The sequence below is a fragment of the Pongo abelii genome, chromosome 2 (assembly GCF_028885655.2).
Source record: "Pongo abelii isolate AG06213 chromosome 2, NHGRI_mPonAbe1-v2.0_pri, whole genome shotgun sequence".
Lineage (NCBI taxonomy): Eukaryota > Metazoa > Chordata > Mammalia > Primates > Hominidae > Pongo > Pongo abelii.
In genome coordinates, this window is record NC_085928.1 from 179782647 (window position 1) to 179804202 (window position 21556).

The 21556-nt window shown below is 43.8% G+C and overlaps 1 protein-coding gene across 2 annotated transcripts in view; it reads right to left on the reverse strand.

The window, feature by feature from the left end:
* The window catches only part of LRRC31 (leucine rich repeat containing 31), a 32384-nt gene that overhangs the window by 7851 nt on the left and 2977 nt on the right, over nt 1-21556 (reverse strand). For both annotated transcript variants that reach the window (XM_063722325.1, XM_024245022.3), the window contains 7 exons: nt 15917-16060; nt 14827-14994; nt 10789-10956; nt 10417-10584; nt 8897-9064; nt 5698-5865; nt 2069-2236 (listed from right to left, as the gene is read on the reverse strand). In XM_063722325.1, the coding sequence (XP_063578395.1) occupies nt 2069-2236; nt 5698-5865; nt 8897-9064; nt 10417-10584; nt 10789-10956; nt 14827-14994; nt 15917-16060 (1152 nt within the window). The remainder of the gene's footprint in view (nt 1-2068; nt 2237-5697; nt 5866-8896; nt 9065-10416; nt 10585-10788; nt 10957-14826; nt 14995-15916; nt 16061-21556) is intronic.

Consider the following 21556-nt stretch of genomic DNA (forward strand, 5'->3'; position numbering starts at 1 on the left):
CAGACATTTCACCAAAGGAGCTAAGAAATGAAAATACACACATAAAAAGATGTTTGACATCATTGGTCATTAGGGAAATGCAAATTAAAATCACAATGTTTTGTCCCCATCTTCTAATTACAATCATTTTTGCTGTAACACTTGTTTTGAAAACGCAAGTTTATTTCAATGAGATTGAAATGTCAGGAAACAATCTGAGCATAATGCAAATTTCTTGTTTGCATTATGCACATGATTTGTCCACAGGAAACACTAGGTGAACATATAAAACTGTCCCCAGCTGAATTGAGCTGCATATAGAAATAAATAGCCTGGGCACGGTGGCTCACGCCTGTAATCCCAGCACTTTGGGAAGCGTAGGCGGGTGGATCACCTGAGGTCAGGAGTTCGAGACCAGCCTGGCCAACAGGGCGAAACCCCATCTCTACCAAAAATACAAAAATTAGCCAGGCATGGTGGCATGCCTCTAATCCCAGCTACTCAGGAGGCTGAGGCAGGAGAATCTGTTGAACCTGGCAGGCGGAGGTTGCAGTGAGCCAAGATCATGCCACTTCATTCCAGCCTGGGTGACAGAGTGAAACTCTGTCTAAAAAAAAAAAAGAAAGAAAATGCAGACATGCACACACCTCATGAGGACAACAACCCTCATCTCTCCACACACCCTCTTTCCACCAATGGAAGTGTGGACAGGCCACTTCTACAAACTTCAGGTCTTTCTCAGGGGAAAGTGTATTTGCTCATTTCTTAACTATTTAATATGTAAAACTGTATTGCTATTTTTCATAGCTTCTGTTTTTTAAAATATGCCACTGATGAAGTGTTTGAGTGCGGTGCTTCCAACCGTAAGTCCTGTGGTTATTACTGAATAATTCTTGCATAACACATGATTTTTAGGCCCATGTGCCCTGTCATAGCAAAACTGACTAATATACACACTGAGAACACAGATACAACTACCTGGAGTGACTGTTCTGGCCCTTCATTTGGAGGCGCGCTCATTGCTTTGGAATTCTGGCAGTTGACGGCTGAATAGTGATTGGAATGTGGGGACAAGGCTAAATGGGAGCCAGAGAGAGTACTCTCTGATTCATTGTTTTATAATGGGAAAGTGGAAACATAGAATGAGTTTTTTGTTTTGTTTTGTTTTTTGAAACGGAGTTTCGCTCCTGCTGCCCAGGCTGGAGTGCAATGGCGCGATCTCAGCTCACTGCAAACTCGGCCGCCCAGGTTCAAGCGATTCTGCTGCCTCAGCCTCCCGAGTAGCTGGGATTACAGGCATGTGCCACCATGCCCTGCTAATTTTGTATTTTTAGTAGAGATGGGGCTTCTCCATGCTGGTCAGGCTGGTCTTGAACTCCTGACCTCAAGTGATCCGCCAGCCTCGGCCTCCCAAAGTGTTGGGATTACAGGCTTGAGCCTCCGCGCCCAGACACATGGAATGATTTTAAGGAATATTTGGGTAGCCTCAATCCCACAGTGCAAAAGTTATTCCTTATTCAGTTATCTTTCCATCTTTCTAGACTGACATGGAAAAAGGGTCAGATTGTTACTACAATATGCCTTTAACCCTCTCATCTTTTTCTAATAGAGAGAAGGAACCTCTAATCAAAGCCATCAGCAGTCTAATATCTATGAGAAGTGATACCTGTATTTCAGTTACAGTGATAATCAGTTTCCTGTTTAAATAAAAGCATTTAAATTAAACAGTCAATTTAAAAGAAAAGTTAAGTAATAGTGCTGGAACCATATGGGTGAGTGAGATGTAGATGACTGAAGTGGGAACACTCATGGACCGTGGAGGTGTGGAACAGAGCTGTTTGCCTTTCAGGAACCTCCCCACCTATCTATATCCATATCCTTTTAGGAAACGCCTTCCACTGTCATGTGGTTTTAGAATTGCCTCGCTCTTTTTAATTAGACCTCTCGGCAGATACTGAGGAGAAGGGAATCTGCACAGAGGGCTTCACCCCAGGTCTGGTACCTCCCCCACCTCCCCACCTGGTGCTTTGCAGGGGCCGCACCCACTGTTCTGTGTGCCAAGACCGCTTGGGAACAAGTAGATACACACCCAGGAGAGCCACGTCCTCTGTCACCAGGGAACAGCTGCTCAGCCTCAGCACTTGAAGAGACATGGAAAGCTTTAGTGTTTCCAGAAGCAGCTTCAAGTTTCCACCAACACACTTGTTCCAAGAAATGTCGAATACTTCCAGAGCCGAGAGGTGAACGGAGGCTTCAGCTGAAAGTGGTAACGATACGAACAGCAGTAATTTAGGATTTCTTACAGATCATAGGCTTTGGATTTGAGGAAACTGGTCTAGGACAACACATTAATATAACTGGGGTTGAGAAAGTTGTAGAGACCATTTTCTTCTGCCTTAAATTTATGGCCTCAATTTATGTTGTCTGTTTTTTGTTTTTTGTTTTGAGACAGAGCAAGGCTCTGTCACCGGGCTGGAGTGCAGTGGCGCAATCTTGGCTCACTGCAACCTCCGCCTCCCGGGTTCAAGTGATTCCCCTGCCTCAGCCTCGAGCAGCTGGGACTACATGCGCGTGCCACCACACCCAGCTAATTATTTTTGTATTTTAATAGAGACGCTATTTCACCATGTTGGCCGGGATGGTCTCGATCTCCTGACTCGGGATCCGCCAGCCTTGACCTCCCGAAGTACTGGGATTACAGGCATGAACCACTGCGCCCAGCCTGTTGTCTGTTTTTATTTGGGGAAATAGTGGAAACTTTAGCAAAGCAAAACTTGATAAATTGGAATTCACTGTCCAGCTGGGGTTTCTTTCCTTCACTTCACATGTAGGAAGGAGAAAGAGGCAAAGTGCTTGGACAGCTAGTCAAGATTTCCAGAATGTATCCTGGTTGGTACATATTTCACTGCACAGTCGCTGCTGAGATTCAGATGGGGGCAAGCCTCCCTCAGAGTCTGAAATACCAAAACGTATTTGTATTTACTTCACTGCAATTACTGCAGGCAAGGAAAGTAACTAATGTATTTTGGAAAGATTTTTAAAGAAAAGTAAAAAATTTTCTGCTTAATTCTCAGTTGCCCCCAATGTTAAAATTAACCGGAATATCTTATTCCCAAGTTAATTGCACTTTAATCTATTCTGCCTTCCTTCTAGAAAATAAGGTGTTCAAGGGGAAAATATATATTCTTTTATAATATCTAGTAAGAAAATCCTTACAGAGATCTACATTAAGGAGAAATGGAACTTTTTCTTCTAAAAGTGATGTAGGGAAATATGCATTTGCTTCATTTACTTAATTCAAATTGAATGGTAGATTTATGTCAGATGATATAATTTAGTGTGATACCTAGTTGATCATGATTCATTGCTTGTGCAGCTAGAATTAGAAACAGCTGTGCCTTCTAATGGCCACAATTCCTTTAAAAAAAAATATTTTCCCAGAATGGGCAACATGGTAAAACTCCATCTCTACCAAAAATACAAAAATTGGCCAGGTGTGGTGGCATGTTCCTATAGACCCAGAAGCTACTGAGGAGGCTGAGATGGCATGATTGCTTGATCCCAGGAGGTCAAGGCTACAGGGAGCCATGATAGTGCCACTGCACTCCAGCCTGGGCAGCAGAGCAAGACCCTCCCAAAGTACTGGGATTACAGGTGTGAGCCACTGTGCCTGACCCAAGTCCATGGTTCTCTACTGGGGGTTAGTCATCTAGCTACCTTCCGCTCAGCATATACCAAAATTCCATGCTCACAAAAGAAAAGCTCATGTTCAGCATAAACCATGTTGTCTGTGCAAACAGGTTAGGCACAGTAAACCACCCTTCTCAGTTAGGAAACGGTATGAACACCCCCAGATTCCAAGTTCTGGGATATTAGCTAAGGGCCAGCCTTACTGGTTGATAGCAGGCCTTTACAGGGATAGCAGCGTCAGGCCTGCTACGTTAACTCTTTTTTGCCCCCATACATGTGATTGGAGTTGTTGGATTTGGGTGCTTCCTGGATAATGCTAAAAACGGAGTCCTTCTCTCCAACCCTCTCACCAGTGTTTTTTATTAGTTGGCACTTCCTTAAAAATGAATTGTACTGTCAACCAGACAAGGGCTATTATTAATGAAATAAATGCATTAAATTCATAAAAATGAGTATCTATTTATTATTATACGTTAATAAAAATAAATGCATATTATTTACCCCCAAATTTGAAGAACTCTATATTTAGGGCATTCTTGCCCTCCTTTTCAGCCTGAGTATTTGGCTCAGCCTGAGTATTTTGCTCAGCTCGAGTATTTTGCTCAGCTCGCATAGACTTGGTCCTCACCATGTCCTGCTCCCAGCACTCCCTCAGCATCATTCATCCCATTGTCCACATGTCTGGATGGGGAAAAGTCCCAGGATATGTAGCCTTCAGCCCTGCTGTTCTAGGGCCCATGGACCCACCAGACAAGTCTACAGGTATGCTTGAAGGGGTGCCTGTGAGCTCCCTAAAACTGATTACAGTTATTCTGTGGGGAAGAGTATGGTACATTTTCTGGATCTAAAACATCTGGAATTAGACTGCCTGAAATCAAATCCTGGCTCTGGCTCTTATGACCTTGGGTTACCTCATGTACTTAACATCTCTGTGCTTCAGTTTCTTTGTCTGCAAAATATAAAATGGAACAACGGCCCATGCCTTATACAGTTGTAAGAGTTAAATTGGTGAATGCATGTAAAGTTCTTGGAAAGGGGCCTGGCACATAGGATACGCTCAATAAATGTCAGTTGTTAAGTTCTGCCCATTTGGTGACAAGTGCAGTGTCAGCAAGTAAGAGGAGATATTTTGAAACAAAGAGACTTGGTAGCACTTTTCCAAATCGATCACCCAGGGAAGCAGTAGTTTATGCACACAGTGCCGGGGTCCCCAACGCCACCTCCCTTTACTTGCTGACACTAAACTTGTCACCAAATGGGCAGAACTTTCAGATTCAGTAGGTTCCTGATGTAGGCTGGGGTATATCTGTGACCTTAAGGCATACCCAGATTCCTGAGAGAGAACATAAATCCTGTGGGGAGTGATTGCTTGGCTGTTAGCTAGGCTCACACTCTAGTAAATGGCTCACTTTCCCATCAGATCCACAGCAATCCCAACTCATATTGACACCTCCACAAAATTACAAGTTACCATGGATGTGGTCGTCCCAGGTTGGTTATACACACGTTAAATTTTAAATGTTAAATCTGCACATAGCATGGCCAGGCATGGTGGCTCACACCTATAACCCCAGCACTTTGGGAGGCCCAGGAGGGTGGATCACTTGAAGTCAGGAGTTTGAGACCAGGCTGGACAACATGGTGAAACCCTGTCTCTACTAAAAATACAAAAATTAGTCAGAGGTGGTGACGTGCACCTGTGATCCCAGCTACTCGGGAGGCTGAGGCAGGAGAATTGCTTAAACCTGGGAAGCGGAGGTTGCAGTGAGCCAAGGTCGCGCCACTGCACTCCAGCCTGGGTGACACTCTGTCTCAAAACACAAAAACAACAACAACGAAAAACCCTGCACATACTAGAATCATTTTTATGGACTTTCAGAAGGTCACTTTTAAGAAGGCATATGTCCTGAAAAGAAGACAAATTAGTACTTCGCACACTGGCTGAGCCTTGGAATGAAACGCAGAGAAAAGGAAGTCTCCCTCGCACATTATTGCACGGTTCCTGCAGGGATCTGGGAAATCTCTTACCGAGAGCTGTAAAAGTCTCACTCTCCAAAGCACAGTTGTTGATAACTAATGACTTCAATGCTGGTAAAAATCGGAGCCTGCTGAGTAAGTTTTCAGAAGAACTGCCCATCTTTTTGTTGGCTGATAAATCCAATTCTTGAAGATTTGAAAGTAAAGGAATGACCTGGGCTGTTAAAAATATCAACAGTGACATGTTTTAGGCACCATCTCACAGGGAGTCTTCTGGGTGTTTGGTTCCCACAATCTGTTTAATCTGTCAGTCAATACAGCTCTCCCCAACCCGGCCCTCCCTCCCTTATACACCCCAAACAAGCCTCTTCCCAGCATGCTGCTTGGGCTTTCTTACTTCCAAGCCCCTTTTCAGGCTAGAAGAGCAAAGGCTGTGGAGACAGAGAACTAGATCTTGGATCTGCTACTAAAGAACTGTGTGATTTTGGACAAGTTAATTAACCTCTCTGAACCTTAGCCTTCTCAACTCTAAAACTCTTAGCCCACTCGGCAGGGCACAGTGGCTCACTGCCTGTAATCCCAGCACTTTGGGAGGCGGGTGGATCACGAGGTCAGGAGATCGAGACCATCCTGGCTAACACGGTGAAACTCCATCTCTACTAAAAAAAACAAAAACAAAAAAAATTAGCCGGGAGTGGTGGCAGGCGCCTATAGTCCCAGCTGCTCAGGAGGCTGAGGCAGGAGAATGGCGTGAACCCGGGAGGCGGAGCTTGCAGTGAGCCGAGATCGCGCCACTGCACTCCAGCCTGGGCGACAGAGCGAGACTCCGTCTCAAAAAAAACAAAACAAAACAAAACAAAAAAAACCTCTTAGCCTTCTCTATTTCACGTGGTCATTGGGAAGGTAAAATGACTTGGTAAAGGTAAAGTGCTTGGTATAGTGCCTGGCACATACTAACTGCTCAATTAATGTTTGAAATTATAATCCTTTTCTCAGAATGTAAGTACCAGTAAGGCAATGAAAACAAGCAATCAGAACAGACACCTATTGGTAACGGCACTGGGTCCTGAGGGGCCCAGCTAGGAATTACCCTCGTTCGCTATCTCTTGGCTACTTTTCTGGCCTTTGCCCCAACTCCTACCAAGGCAGAAAATGCAGCATGCTGGATCTCTACAAAGCTGGCTTACCTCCTCAAAGCCTTCCAGGGTCACCCACACCAAAGTAACCCCTTGGTCACTATCACATCACCATATTTTATTTTCACAGCACCCAGCATTATGTGATATTTTCTTGTTGATATGTTTGTTTTCTGTCTTCCCTCACTAAAGGCAAGCTCTGTGTTATAGGAACTATCTCACTCCCGGAATGGGAATCAGTACCTGGAACATCAGAGGTACAAATGTTTGTGGGAGGAGGGAGAGAAGTCAGGGAAAACAAAGGGGAAAGGCAGGGAAGGCAGATAGATGGGCACTTGTAAAGTCAACAGGTGTAACCATTTCTCCCTCTTCCAACCCCCTCAGCACTTTGTATTTCGCCATGTAGTTTGGATATGCGTCGGTTTACTCCTGCCCCTGCCATACCGAAGCTCCCTGAGAGTTGGGATTTTCTGTAGCCCCTGGCACGGTGCCCCACACCATTAGAGGATTCATCAGTAGTTATTGCTTAAAGGATCTATAATTCCATTTCTTTGGAGCAATTTACAATGATCGGATAAAAGAATGTTCAGGTATTTAACAGCGTAAAGTATAAAGCAGGATGTATTTTCATTTCCATCTTTTCAGAATTAAGCAGAAGGAAAGCAATGCAATTCATTACAGTTATCAAATAATTATTAGTTTTCCAGGGCCATTCACCATGTCAGTGGCTGTGAACCTAGGTAAGGAAGGCTTAGTCCTCCGTTATACTAGTGGGAACAATTGAGGTTCTCCAGCACTGAGGAGCAAAATGAGATGTGGTATTCATGTTATGTAGTTGTACCAAGGGAATCTGGTGGGCTAATAACTCTGAATGTCTTCCTAGGTATGACGCTCAGGCTATGATAAGTAAAGGGGATGGTAAGAACCCATAATGCTCCACGCAAAGCTCAAAAAGGGATTATTTTGTCATTTTAAAATCTTCATGAAAGTCTTGAACTCTTCCCATTTTCCCAAATTGAGAGATAAGAGTCTGAAAGATAATTTAGCAGGCTTAAAAAGATAGATGTATTAGACCTAGAAACATATTTTACGGTCTTCCTCCCCAAATTGTACTATAAACAACCAAAAACTTACCTTTATTCTCATTGTACATTCATTCATTCATTCATTCACATATTCAACATGCATTTACTTGGTGCCAACCATGTGCAGGTACCTGTGCTTGAGCAGTGGGGAGATGCTAAACGAGACACCTCTAGCCTGGAATTGCCCATGACCTAGAGAGAGAGAGCATGGGCAAAGGGCCCAAGGCCAGAGCATGCCTGGCATGTCTGAGAATCAGCAAGGACAGTGGCCAGGGTGGAGTCTGTGAGGAGGAGCGGGAGAGAATGAAGTCAGAGTGATAGAGGACAGGGAGACCATTTGGGCTCTTGCAATAATCTAAGCATGAGATAACCGTGGCCTGGACCAGGGTAGTGGAGGTCTAGATGGTGAGCCACAGTCAGATTCTGGATGTCCATTGAAGGCTTATTGTGGCCACAGATGGGATAAAACCCTTAATCTCAAGGCTATGCTTGCTCTGTTTGTTATGGGAAATTGCATTTATATATTACATGTTGTAATTACAGAACTATGTTTGCAGTAGGAAAATAAGTGTAGTTGCCCAAAGCAGTAACGTACAGCCATCACGCACCACTCCGCTGACTCTTTTTCTGTAACTTCGTTTGTATCTGAGTGGCTTGACTTCACTTATTATTCAGAAAGCCTCAATACCCTTTGTGTTGGCGTTTGGTTACAGGTATGTAATCTGTTTGTAATCAATTTTGTGACACTAAGAGATTTATTTCTAAAAGGCAACATAAATTCAAAATTTTCCCTAAGTGCCAAATCTATCATTTGCAGACAGGTATAGGTGGAACTGAGATTCACTAACATTTACTGGGCGTTTAATACATGCCAAGTACTACGTTGGGGCATTCGCAGAACTTTTATGAATTGATCTTTCCAATAACTTCATAAGAAGTAAATTTAAGTGTACATATTAAAATTTCCAAGTTTCCAAATATAGGCCAAGATTCCAAAAGTCTTTCCTTTGCTCTGCAATATATACTTACTCAGTGACATCACGTCATCTGCTGTTAGCGAGCACTGGTGAAGATCCAGGACTTGCAGATGCTTTAGCATGACCAACTGAGCCGGCGAGTCTTCAAAACCTCCACCTAGATCCTTATTGCAGGAAAGATCTAATTTCCTCAGCTCACCCAAATACCTAAAAGCAGTATCTACAAAGAAAGTCAGAATCCCATTCTGATAGCTGGACACCGTGGTGTACCTATAGTCCCAGCTGCTTGGGAGACCGAGACAGGAGGATTGCTTGAGCCCCAGAGTTCGAGTCCAGCCTGGGCAGCATAGTGAGATCCACCTCTTAAAAAAAGAAAAACCAGGCTGGGCGTGATGACTCCCATCTGTAATCTCAGGACTTTGGGAGGCTGAGGGGTGGATCACGGGGTCAGGAGTTCAAGACCAGCCTGGCCAAGATGGTGAAACCCCATCTCTACTACCATTCCGACATATTGCAAGGTGGTAAGAAGGTGTGGAACAGGGGCGGGGCCATGGTGCAGTAAGGGAGGCTGAGGGAACACACTGTGTTCACAAAAGACAAAAGGAGGAATAAGGGTAGACTTCCTACCATCTGGCCCTCTGTGGACCTGACCACAATTTCACACACACACTCCCTAAGATCTGCATACATTGCCAAGGGTTTTGACATGAATCCTGCAACTACACTTGAGCATCCTCTCCTATTACACTTGAGCATTGGAGTTTACATAGATTTTTAGACTTATTCAAGCTGCCAGTGAATATTACAGGTTCTGTAAGTTGAAGGGGAAACACAATATCATTTCCTATTCCCATTAATATGGATACTATATACAGGGGAGTAAGTTTTAACTGTGGACGCCATCGAAGCCGTTCTTTTTATCAGTACCGATTCCTTCCTACTACTGAGCATAAAATAATGCTAACACTTTCAAAAGAGAAAACCTAGTAGTTCTAGCAGCAAAGAAACTTTATTTTTCCCAGTGTTTATCTCAACCTAAAATATACTGGCCTTTTCAGAGTCAGTCATATTAAAGGCTTATTTTTATAATCATGAAAGCGTATGTTCTCTGTAAAATATTTAGAAAATAAATAAAATATAAAAAATATATATATTTTTGAGATGCAGTCTCTTCTGTCATCCACATCAGCTCACTGCAACCTCACCTCCTGAGTTCAAGCGATTTCTCCTGCCTCAGCCTCCCAAGTACCTGGGATTACAGGTGCATGTGCCACCACGCCCAACTAATTTTTGTATTTTTAGTAGAGTGGGGTTTCACCATCTTGGCCAGGCTGGTCTCAGACTCCTGATCTCAAGTGATCCGCCTGCCTCAGCCTCCCAAAGTGCTGGGATTACAGATGTAAGCCACTGCACCCAGCCTAAAGGAGATTTCAATTACCCATAATCTTATTCCCCAGCACAACCACTGTTTATATTTTGCTATATTTCCTAGTAACTTTTCAATATATATATTTATATGTATATCATATATAATTACACATGTAATCTTAAATCCAGCCATTGTTAACTCACCCAATATTTTGACACTCTTTTGTGATAATCCACATGAATGTAACTTCAGTACTTTCAGATTTGAGGTGCTTTTTAATCCCTGAGCAATACTGTTCAGACTGCCAACAATGTCTCTGTTAATGGAAAGATCAAGTACTTCAAGACTTTGCAGCATAGGTAGCAGTTGACCTAGAAAGAAAGAAATCCAAATAAGAAGGTTATGTAGGAGGGGAGTGGAGTTTTACGTCACCTGGGGATATAGTGACGTAAAACTCCACTCCCCTCCTACATACCCTTCTTTAAATTCAGAATAAGACAAAACACAGCAAACTTAGATTCCCAAGCTATCCAGTGGGCATCTTCATTTTTTTTTTCTCTTCAAATTCCACTTACCCAGAAATGTCCCATCTTCTGACGTGAGGGAGCAATCCACAAGCTCAATCATTTGTATCTTGCTCCCTTTTTGGAACTTCTGAAGGATCAGAGGCAAATTTCCTCCCACTTTACTGTTCCAAGACAAATTTAGCTCTTCAAGTTCAGGAATCATCTCAAGTGCTTCTCCTGTTAACAAATGGCCCGAAAATTCTGCTGGTCACTAGTCAGAAAGGCAGGGAATTCATTTCAGAATCAGCACAACCACGATTAATGGAGTGTGGAAACTGGGCCCGGTACTGTCCTGTTTGGCACCGAGGAACAGAGAGAAGAAAAGAACCCAATTCCTTCATAGCAGGGCGTGCTTCTCTAGATTTACAGGCACAGTCATTCTAATCCCTCCAAAATTCTGAAGCCATGCATATGAGCTAAACAATTGTTGTTGTAGAAAAATCCACCTATTGGTAGGGTGGTTTTAGGAAGCTGCTTTTGTTCATCTGCTTTCCCTTAGCCCCCCTCTCTGGGATCAGCATTTCTGAGAAGTTTGACCAGGGATAGAAGTGAGGCAAAGCAGATAACTGGCCACCACAGAGGTAAAGCTCTCTCCAACGTCAAGAATATCACGTCTCTCTCTCTCTCTCTCTCTCTCTCTATATATATATATACACACACACACACATATGTATATATATACACATATACATATATACACACACATATACATATATATATATACATATATACACATATATATATGAGGAATATCACATGCTACCTGAACTGACCACCACAGGGAGAAACTAATAACAGAGCATCAGGCACTAGAAGCTTATAACGGCCGTGCTGCCTTAAGGGGTAAAGGAGGGTGCAGTGAAACGGGATGAAAACTAACATTTCTGAAACCATTACACATAGGAAAGCTCCCAGGGCTGCAGAGTGGAGGCTGGGAGAGAATAGGAGAAGTGACCAGACAGATCCGCCCTTAGGAATGATTTTCACTGCCTTGCGGGTAAACACATACATGGAAAATGTACTTTCTCAATGTGCAAACAATTAAGCATTCTGGCAAGTCCCCTGTATCTAGAAGCCCCTTTAACTACCTGTCCCTAGGTTTGAATTTCTACCATTGTTTATTCATTCCATGGATTAAGGTTTTAGAAGTCCAGGAACCCCATGCTAAAATGCATATTCTCCAGGAGTTATAGCATCTTAAGCCAGCAATGAACAGGTATCATTTTTTGTGCTATTACCAGTCAATTGGGGGTGACTTTCTATAGCCCTGAGGTGTTCCCCAGGATCAGGGAGAAAGAGCTCATGATTGATTAGTTATGTCTGCAGTGGTCATCGTACTGGAGTGCCATGCATTTGCCACTCAGTACTAAACTGTTATAATGGGTGTAACAATTTTGAAATGCCTTCTGATTTATGTTCGCTTATCAAGAAACCATTTATTTTCCCTATACCCCATCTGCATTAAGGCTGAGTGAAGAAGACAGAGTATGGATGATAGGTAAGCCCCTCCTGATGGGAGAGGATGCAGATGTCCTTCCAGAGAAGAAATAACTCTGGGAGAGGGAAAAGGGCACAAACATCAGAACAACAACAGTGCAGACTCCCTTCTCAACCAGGTAAGTTTGGAACAGGTCCCAGGGCAGAAATTTCATTTTCTTGTTTTCTAAGGATGGAGGATCAGGAAAAAGATCAGGTTAATCACAGAAAATAAGAAAGTTGTCTTTTCACACCTGAGTAATGGTATGTTAAAGTTGTGAGTCTGCTGCACGATAACCAGCTGCTTAATGTGGGGCTAAACTGACCATGTAAACCCACAGAAAGGTGGTTTTAGATGACAGAATGGAGAAAGAAGGACTATCAGTTACTGAGCACCTATTATGCACCAGGCATGCAGTAGGTACTTTACAGAAATTGTTTAATCCTTGCAACAATTTTTTGAGAGGGAGGTTATCCCTATTTCAGATATAAGAAAACCGAGGCTCAGAAAAATTAAATTATTTGTTCATGTTCACAAAGCTAGTTAAAAGTGGCACTAGGGGCTGGGCATGGTGGCTCACGCCTGTAATCCTAGCACTTTGGGAGGCCAAGGCAGGCAGATCACTTGAAGTCAGGAGTTCAAAACCAGCCTGGCCAGCATGGTGAAACCCTGTCTCTACTAAAAATACAAAAAAATCAGCTGGGCATGATGGTGCATGCCTGTAATCCCAGCTACTTGGGAGGCTGAGGCAGGAGAATCACTTGAACCCACGAGGCGGAGGTTTCAGTGAGCCAAGATTGCACCACTGCACTCCAGCCTGTGGGACAAGAATGAAATGCCATCTCAAAAAAAAAGGGGGGGTGGGGGATGGGCACTAAGATTTGAAGTAGCATCTACTAAAAATACAAAAAATACAAAATAATTACAAAAATTAGCCAGGCATGGTGGTGCATGCCTAAAATACAAAAAAATACGAAAAATTAGCCAGGCATGGTGGTGCACTCCTGTAATCCCAGCTACTTGGGAGGCTGAGGCAGGAGAATCACTTGAACCCGGGAGGCAGAGGTTTCAGTGAGCCAAGATTGCACCACTGCACTCCAGCCTGGGCGACAAGAATGAAACATTGTCTCAAAAAAAAAGGCCGGGGGGTGGGGGGGGTGGGTGGGCACTAGGATTTGAAGTAGGATCTGGCCAACCTGAGATGTGTAATGTTTCTCCTCAGCTATAGGAAGCATGGGCCGGGGGACGTCAGCTGCCCCCATTTCCAGGGAGGGACTGACAAGCAGAGATACTTGGCATAAAATGTGTTGTTTTTATAGAAATCTTTAAATAACTGTAAAGGATTAAAATAAGTCATGAAAATAAGAAACTTTACATCAAAAGAAGAATAAAAAGTGTTAAAGACATCTAATAAACCAGCAAGCATTTTAGTACAGCAGTTGGATAAGTAGAATGACTTTGTACAAATTTAATCCTACGAAACTAACTTAACGGAGGTTCTAGTTCTAGGTAAACTATTAACTTAAAAATCTTGTTTTGTTTAATTTTTCAAAATGTGGGTGGGAAAATAGAAGACAGCAGTATTCTTTTGGAATTGTAAAAAAACTTAATTCTGTCTACTCTAACTCCTCTTTTTTACACATGAAGTAACTGAGACCCAGTGTGAGCATGTTTTACAGTAACCTCCATTTAAACTACATGAGGCCAGACACGGTAGCTCACGCCTATAATCTCAGCACTTTGGGAGGCCGAGATGGGTGGATTCCCTGAGGTCAGGCGTTCGAGACCAGCCTGGCCAACATGGTGAAACCCCCATCTCTACTAAAAACACAAAAATTAGCCGGGTGTGATGGTTCACACCTGTAATCCCAGCTACTTGGAAGGCTGAGGCAGGAGAATTGCTTGAACCTGGGAGGCAGAGGTTGCAGTGAGCTGAAACTGCACCACTGCACTCCACCCTGGGCAACAGAGTGAGCCTCCATCTCAAAAAAATAAAAATAAAAATAAATAAATAAATAAACTCCATGAAAGCAGGGACCTGATCAGCCTCGTTCTTTTCTCTATCCACACAGCTTAGCACAGACCTAGACACAGGCTTACATAGCTTTTTAGCAGTTATACAAGTGCCCAATACAGCATAGTGCCCTTGACCATGATGCCCAACGGAGTAGGCAACAGAGATAGTTTGCCCTTGAGGATTCAGCTTGCAAAGGTGCATTGAGTGAATCCATCTTCTTCTTCTTTTTTTTTTTTTGGAGATGGAGTCTTGCTCTGTCACCTAGGCTGGTGTACAGTGGCACGATCTCGACTCACTGCAACTTCCACCTCCTGGGTTCAAGCAATCCTCCTGCCTCAGCTTCCTGAGTAGCTAGGATTACAGGCGCCCACCACCACACCCGGCTAACTTTTTGTATTTTAGTAGAGACGGGGTTTCACCATGTTGCCCAGGCTGTTTTCGAACTCCTGAGCTCAGGCAATCTGCCAGCCTCAGCCTCCCAAAGTGTTAGAATTACAGGCGTGAGCCACGGAGCCCGGCCGAATCCATCTTTTAAGAAATGCATTCATCATACCCAGTGCTTGAACATCGTCAGTGGTAAGTCTGCAGCTACCCAGCCTCAAGATTTTTAACTTGCTGACCAGATGCATTTGCTGAGTGATGGAATGGAGGGTTCCACCTACAAAATCATTCCAGGAGATATCCAGTTCTTCCAAGTCTGGGAGAAAAGGCAGCAAGGCAACTAGAAGTGAACAGAAGAAAATACAGATATGTGTATGTGACTTGTGATTTGTAGTAAATAAAATGCAATTCCTACATACACAGGACATAGTTTTACACTGTAAGAGAATAGACAGGGGTGGGCATGCTGACTTTTGGCAAAGCAGGGAGCCCTCAGCTGTACAATTGGAGAAACTGTGATGTTTACATTTTCTATTTCTTGGGATGTTTTCTATTTCTGCCAAAAAACTGCAGTCTGAAAATGCAGGGGTATGTCTGTAAGATTTCATACAGCCTCTTTTCCTAAACTCAGCTGAAGTCTTCAAAACTTGAGGAAGGATCAATTAACTTGTTTTTCTTTTCCTTTTTTGAGACGGAGTCTCGATCTGTCGCCAGGCTGGAGTGCAGTGGCACAATCTTGGCTCACTGCAACCTCCACCTCCCAGGTTCAAGTAATTCTCTGCCTCAGCCTCCCGAGTAGCTGGGATTACAGGCACCTGCCACCACGCCTGGCTAATTTTTGTATTTTTAGTAGAGACGAGGTTTCACCATCTTGGCCAGGCTGGTCTTGAACTCCTAACCCCGTGATTCACCCGCCTCGGCCTCCCAAAGTGCTGGGATTACAGGCGTGAGCCACTGCGCCTGGCCTTTTTCTTAAAAAAAAAAAAAAAAAAAAAAAAATAGCTACTCGGGAGGCTGAGGCAGGAGAATGGCATGAACCCGGAAGGCGGAGCTTGCAGTGAGCTGAGATGAGCCACTGCACTCCAGCCTGAGTGACAGAGCGAGACTCTGTCTCAAAAAAAAAAAAGCGATGCTGTTTCTGCAATTGTCTGGGACCACTCAGCAGACTTGGGGTTACTAGGTGGGTAGCTGAGTATGTTTTATCTGCTTATCTCAATGGAAAGGGCCTATCTTTCTCTACGCAAAGTCTACTGCATACAGACCCATTTCTTTCATGTCCGCTGTTGTTAATCCACAGTTATTCAAATCTAGACACTTGTTGACAGCCTTTTTGCCCAGCTTCTGCAGGAAATGCTCATTTTTCTCCATACTGGATCTCAATTCCATTTCTAAACCGAGAGGCTTAGCTGTGTGATAAGCATAAAAAAGAATTCGCTGTTAATGATGGATGTGTTAAAGATGCATAATGAGCACAATCAGACAAGTGAAAAGACTGCATAACTCTGACTTGCTCTTTTATAAAAACCTCAACTCAGAGGCAGAGCCATTTACTAGGGACAAAGCTTAACTAACCACTGTTCCTGCCACCAGGTGCCCAGACACTGCTTCAGGAGCCTGAGGAACTCAGTGGCTTTTCTATCATGACCTGACCTGGGCTTCTCAGCATGAAGACAGAGCTGCATTCCTGGGTGAGAAGTAAACCTGTCAGCCCGGCTTTTGAGATGCTTGCTAACTTGAAGGGCACACATATCTTTGGTGGATGCAACTGCTAGGGGGGAAGCAGAGATACTTGCCTCCTCAAACCAAACAGGTGAAGAAGGGAAAGCACTGAAATCACCATCAAGGAGCTTCAAATGGCTACAGGGAGTGAGTGGAATTCTTGCCGGTCAGTTACTAGACCATTCAATTGGCAAACACAAATCCAGAGAAACTAGGCCTGGGAGAGCTTTTGCTTTTTCTCAACTCCTGCCGGAAAGTGAACTTGGAAAGCCTCGTTTGTCCTTCTTGTTATTAGGGACTACTGTGGCACCCTCACCAGCTTCCTCTGTAATAACACTATAATAACATGATAGTGGCTTGGCGTGGTGCCTCACACCTGTAATCCTAGCACTTTGGGAGGTTGAGGCGGGCGGATCACGAGATCAGGAGATCGACACCATCCTGGCCAACACAGTGAAATGCTGTCTCTACTAAAATACAAAAAATTAGCCGGGCGTGGTGGTGCACACCTGTAGTCCCAGCTACTCAGGAGGCTGAGGCAGGGGAATCTCTTGAACCCAGGAGGCAGAGACTGCAGTAAGCTGAGATTGTGCCACTTCACACCAGCCTGGCAACAGAGAGAGACTGCATCTCAAAAAAAAAAAAAAAAGAAAAAAACAGATAGCACTATAATAATAAAAGCTATCATTTTATTGAGCACCTGTTATGTACTCGTTCTTCGCCTACTTGCAAGTGCCAGCATTTCTTTTTTCTTTCTTTTTCTTTTGTTGGGGGGGATGGAGTCTCACTCTGTCACCCAGGTTAGAGTGCAGTGGCACAGTCTCAGCTCACTGCAACCTCCATCTCCCAGGTTCAAGCAATTCTCCTGCCTCAGCCTCCTGAGTAGCTGGGACTACAAGCGCCTGCCACCATGCCTGGCTAATTTTTGTATTTTTAGTAGAGACAGGGGATCGCCATGTTGGCCAGGCTGGTCTCGAACTCCTGACCTCAGGTGATCTACCTACCCGGCCTCCCAAAGTGCTGGGATTACAGGCGTGAGTCACCATGGCCGGCCAGGTGCCAGCATTTAAGACATACATAAAATACATCATAATTTTCTAAGGAAAAATGAATATACATGTACTGACAGTGATTTTAAAGTGGTTTTGTAAGTGAAATATACAATTTTAAACATATAGATTATGTATATTTAAATCCAATAGGAAATAATAAGTTCTGGAATGAGCAGTAATATTTTATTAACCCTGACAAAAAGGTGTAAGACCACATAGCTAAGAAGAAATACATTGGTACCAGTGAAAATTAAAAGATAGTAGGTTTGCAGTAGTAATAAATTTAGACCAAATGATTAGCAGGATAATAAAAGCTACACCTCTAATCCACAGCAGTCTTGTGGCTTCCTGTTTGGTCTAAGAAAACCACACGTAGGATACGCGTCCTTGTTGGGAATGCTTGGTGTTACCACATTTCACCAGTAGGAGGCAGCAGCATCCACCATTTAACCTTCCACTCTCACCTTCCATTTTTCTGGCACATTGGACACAAGGCATTTAATTTTGGGTAGAGTTGCCAGATTTAGGAAGAACAACAGGATGCCCAGTTAAATTTAAATTTTAAATCGACAAGGAATTGTTTTATTGTATGCCTCAACTGTTGCATGTATTTTCTCTGGCAACCCTAATTTTGGGTGGGGCAGAGCAGAATTGCAGATGGGAGACAGGGAGGGACTGCCCCTTAGGTGCCAGCAAGTACAGGACATTTTGTCTAAACGAGTCACAGACCATTTCATAGATGTGGAAACTTAGAGACACGATTAATTAGGAAGAAGCAGAACCTGAATTTGAGCCCAGAATAGTTTGTTCCAAAGCCTATAGTGTGTGTGTGTGTTTCATTTTTGTATTTAAAAAAATTTCTCTGCACTGCATCTTATTGCTGTCTCTCTTTTGTTTTTAAGCTTTTTTTCTCGACCTACAATCATCCTCAAGTTCCAGCCCCACCAAACCCACTCTTCTGTTTTCTCCTCAAGACACTGCTCTGTCAAGCATTTCCTTTACTGTCAAATGTTTGGAAAGAGTGGTTTCCACTTGCCAGCCCAACTCCTTCCCCACATTTACAAGCTAACCCTCTACATTCTGGTTGCTACACTCCTCTATCCAAATACATTGTTTCTCAAAGGTCACCAACAATAACCTACAAACTGACAGATGCAGAAATCTCTTCTCAGTCCACATCCCACTGGGTGCTCTGTCATGTTTAATGTGACTGAAGAGTAAGCAGTACAGTCAGAAGACCTGGTCCAAATCACAGGTCTGTCCGAGGAACAAGTCACTTAACCTCTCTGAGCCTTGGTTTACTCATCTATGAAATGCCTGGCTCATTTCTCAAGAGCATCGTGATTTAAACTTACTGGAACCTCCTATGCACAGGATAACCTGCAGGGCCTTTTACCTGAGAGGTACTTGGTAAATATATGTTGAATGAGCAAACAATTGAATGAATGAATATTGGTTTTACAGTTCCTCAATTACCAAAATAAATCATCATGATAAATCTTTATCAAAACACTTAAATATAAATGTGAGTACTAATGTATGAGACTCCTGGACATCTCACAGGTCATGTATTTCAATTTTTAAAAAATCTGTGAAACCGGCCGGGTGCAGTGGCTCATGCCTGTAATCCCAGCACTTTGGAAGGCAGAGGCAGGTGGATCACCTGAGGTCAGGAGTTCGAAACCAGCCTGGCCAACATGGCAAAACACCATCTCTATTAAAAATACAAAAATTTGCCAGGCGTACTGGCATGCACCTGTAATCCCAGCTACTTGGGAGGCTGAGGCAGGAGAATTGCTTGAATCTGGGAGGCAGAGGTTGCAGTGAGCCGAGATCGTCCCACTGCACTCCAGCCTGGGCAACAGAGCAAGACTCCATCTCAAAAAAAAAAAACAAAAAAAACCTATGAAACCAAATTAGCCCAGTGTAGTGGCGGGCACCTGTAGTCCCAGCTAGTAGGGAGGCTGAGGTACAAGAATCCCTTGAACCCGGGAGGCGGAGGTTGCAGTGAGCCGAGATTGCGCCACTATACTCCAGCCTGGGCGACAGAGTAAGGCTCTATCTCAAAAAAAAAAAAAAAAAAAAGAAAAAAATATATGAAACCTTCTCTTCACAGAATACCTTATGTCACTGCTCAGTGTGTAGAACAGGTGAGTCAGGGCTGCTGCAGCTAGGCTGGAGTGGGGTGGGAGGCACCCATGGGGGGCGCATTAGTAACCACACAGGAGAGGCTCTGTGGAGATTGAGGCCTTTTCCTAGCTGTGTTAGCTCTGAACAAAGCTCTTGGTTCTTAGTGCTCTCACTAAGTTCCTTTCCAACTGAAATCTGTCAAGGTTTGTCAAGCAAAACACTCGACACTAATAAAACATTATTACACATTGGTAACATGGGTGGTACTGTACCAGGAACCAAGATAACAAGTTCCTGTTTTCAAAGAGCTGCCTGTTTAATGAAAGAGACAGCAAGAAAGCCCCCGTTACCATATAGATGAGAAGCGGAGGCACGCAGGAGTTGTGGTTCCACACTTCAGTGACAATAAGTACCTCAAGTCTGGTGATTCCAGATGGGGGAGGAGGGTCTTGGGAAGTTTCCAAGAGAAACTGGTGCCTGGATTGCACCTTAAAGGAAGAGTGGGAATCATCCAGGTGGGTGGACATGAGGGAGGGATAAGTCAGGGAGGGGTGCAGAGGAGGATGGTGACACGAGGGAACATCTTTCTAGCCACAAAGAACCACTTGCTGGGGATGGGAGAAGAATGTGGCCAGTCTAGGGAATTATAAGTAAATCAGAGGGCCACACGTAGAGGATGAGGGCAGCGCTGTGGTGGGAGGTGGGAGAAGGCAAAGGTCATGAAGAGATATCCAATATCCAACTGATCACTAATACCTTGAAGGCCATGCTTGGGAATATAGGTGAGAGAAACTCAGTGAAGGATTTTAAGCAGGCGAGAGACACCACCGTATCTGTGGTTTAGAAAGAGCACTATGGCAGTGTGGAGGACAGATTGGCAAGAGAGCAAGACTAGAAGCAGAGAAACCAGTTAGGAAGCTATTGCTGTGGTCCAGGCAAGAGACAATGAGAGCTAGGAAGCAGCAATGGAGAGGAAGAACCAGGTGGGAGAGCTATTTAAGGACAGAATTAACATGACTCCAGGAGCCATAGAATTTTGGGAGAAATAGAAATGAAGAACCAAGCAGCTTGGGTGGTCGGTGTTGCACAGCAGGGATGACCCCGGCCTGGTTTTGCACTGTTAATTTAATCACGATTACATTTATTCATTAACCTCTTTCCTGATGCTCTAAATCACACTCTAGAACAAAAATGAACAATTTTCTGATAGAGATGGTTTTCTTTTAAAGACAGACTTTAATTTCCTATTTATAAAAACATACTTAAAATACATTGAATCTACTTGCTGCTAAAACTGTATTATTTTTGGCATTTGATGGCAAACAATCTGATGGAAGGGAGGGTAGGTATAAATGATATAAAATTGGCTAGGCACAGTGGCTCCTGGCCAGGCCTGTAATCCCAGTACTTTGGGAGGCCAAGGCAGGCAGATCACCTAAGGTCAGGAATTTGAGATCAGCCTGGCCCACAGGGTGAAATCCCTTCTCTACTAAAAATACAAAAAAATTAGCTGGGCATGGTGGCACATGCCTGTAGTTCCAGCTACTTGGGAGGCTGAGACAGGAGAATCACTTGGACCTGGGAGGCAGAGGTTGCAGTGAGCCGAGATCACACTGCTGCACTCCAGCCTGGGCGACGGTGCGAAACTCCGTCTCAAAAAGGAAGAAAGCAGCAAAATCGGCCATGGGTTGATTTTTTTTTTTTCTGTCTCAGAAAGAAAGAAAGAAAGAAAATTGGCCATGGGTTTTTTTTTTTTTTTTTTTTTTTTTTTGAGGGTCTCGCTCTGTCACTCAGCCTGGAGTCCAGTGGTGCAATCATGGCTCACCACAGCTTCAACCTCTAAAATTCAAGCGATCCTCCCACCTCAGCCTCCAGAGTAGCTAGGACCACAGGCATGCCCCACCATGCCCAGCTAATTTTTAAACTATTTTCTAGAGATGGAGTCTTTTTTTTTTTTCTTTCTTTGAGACGGAGTCTTGCTCTGTCGCCCAGACTGGAGTG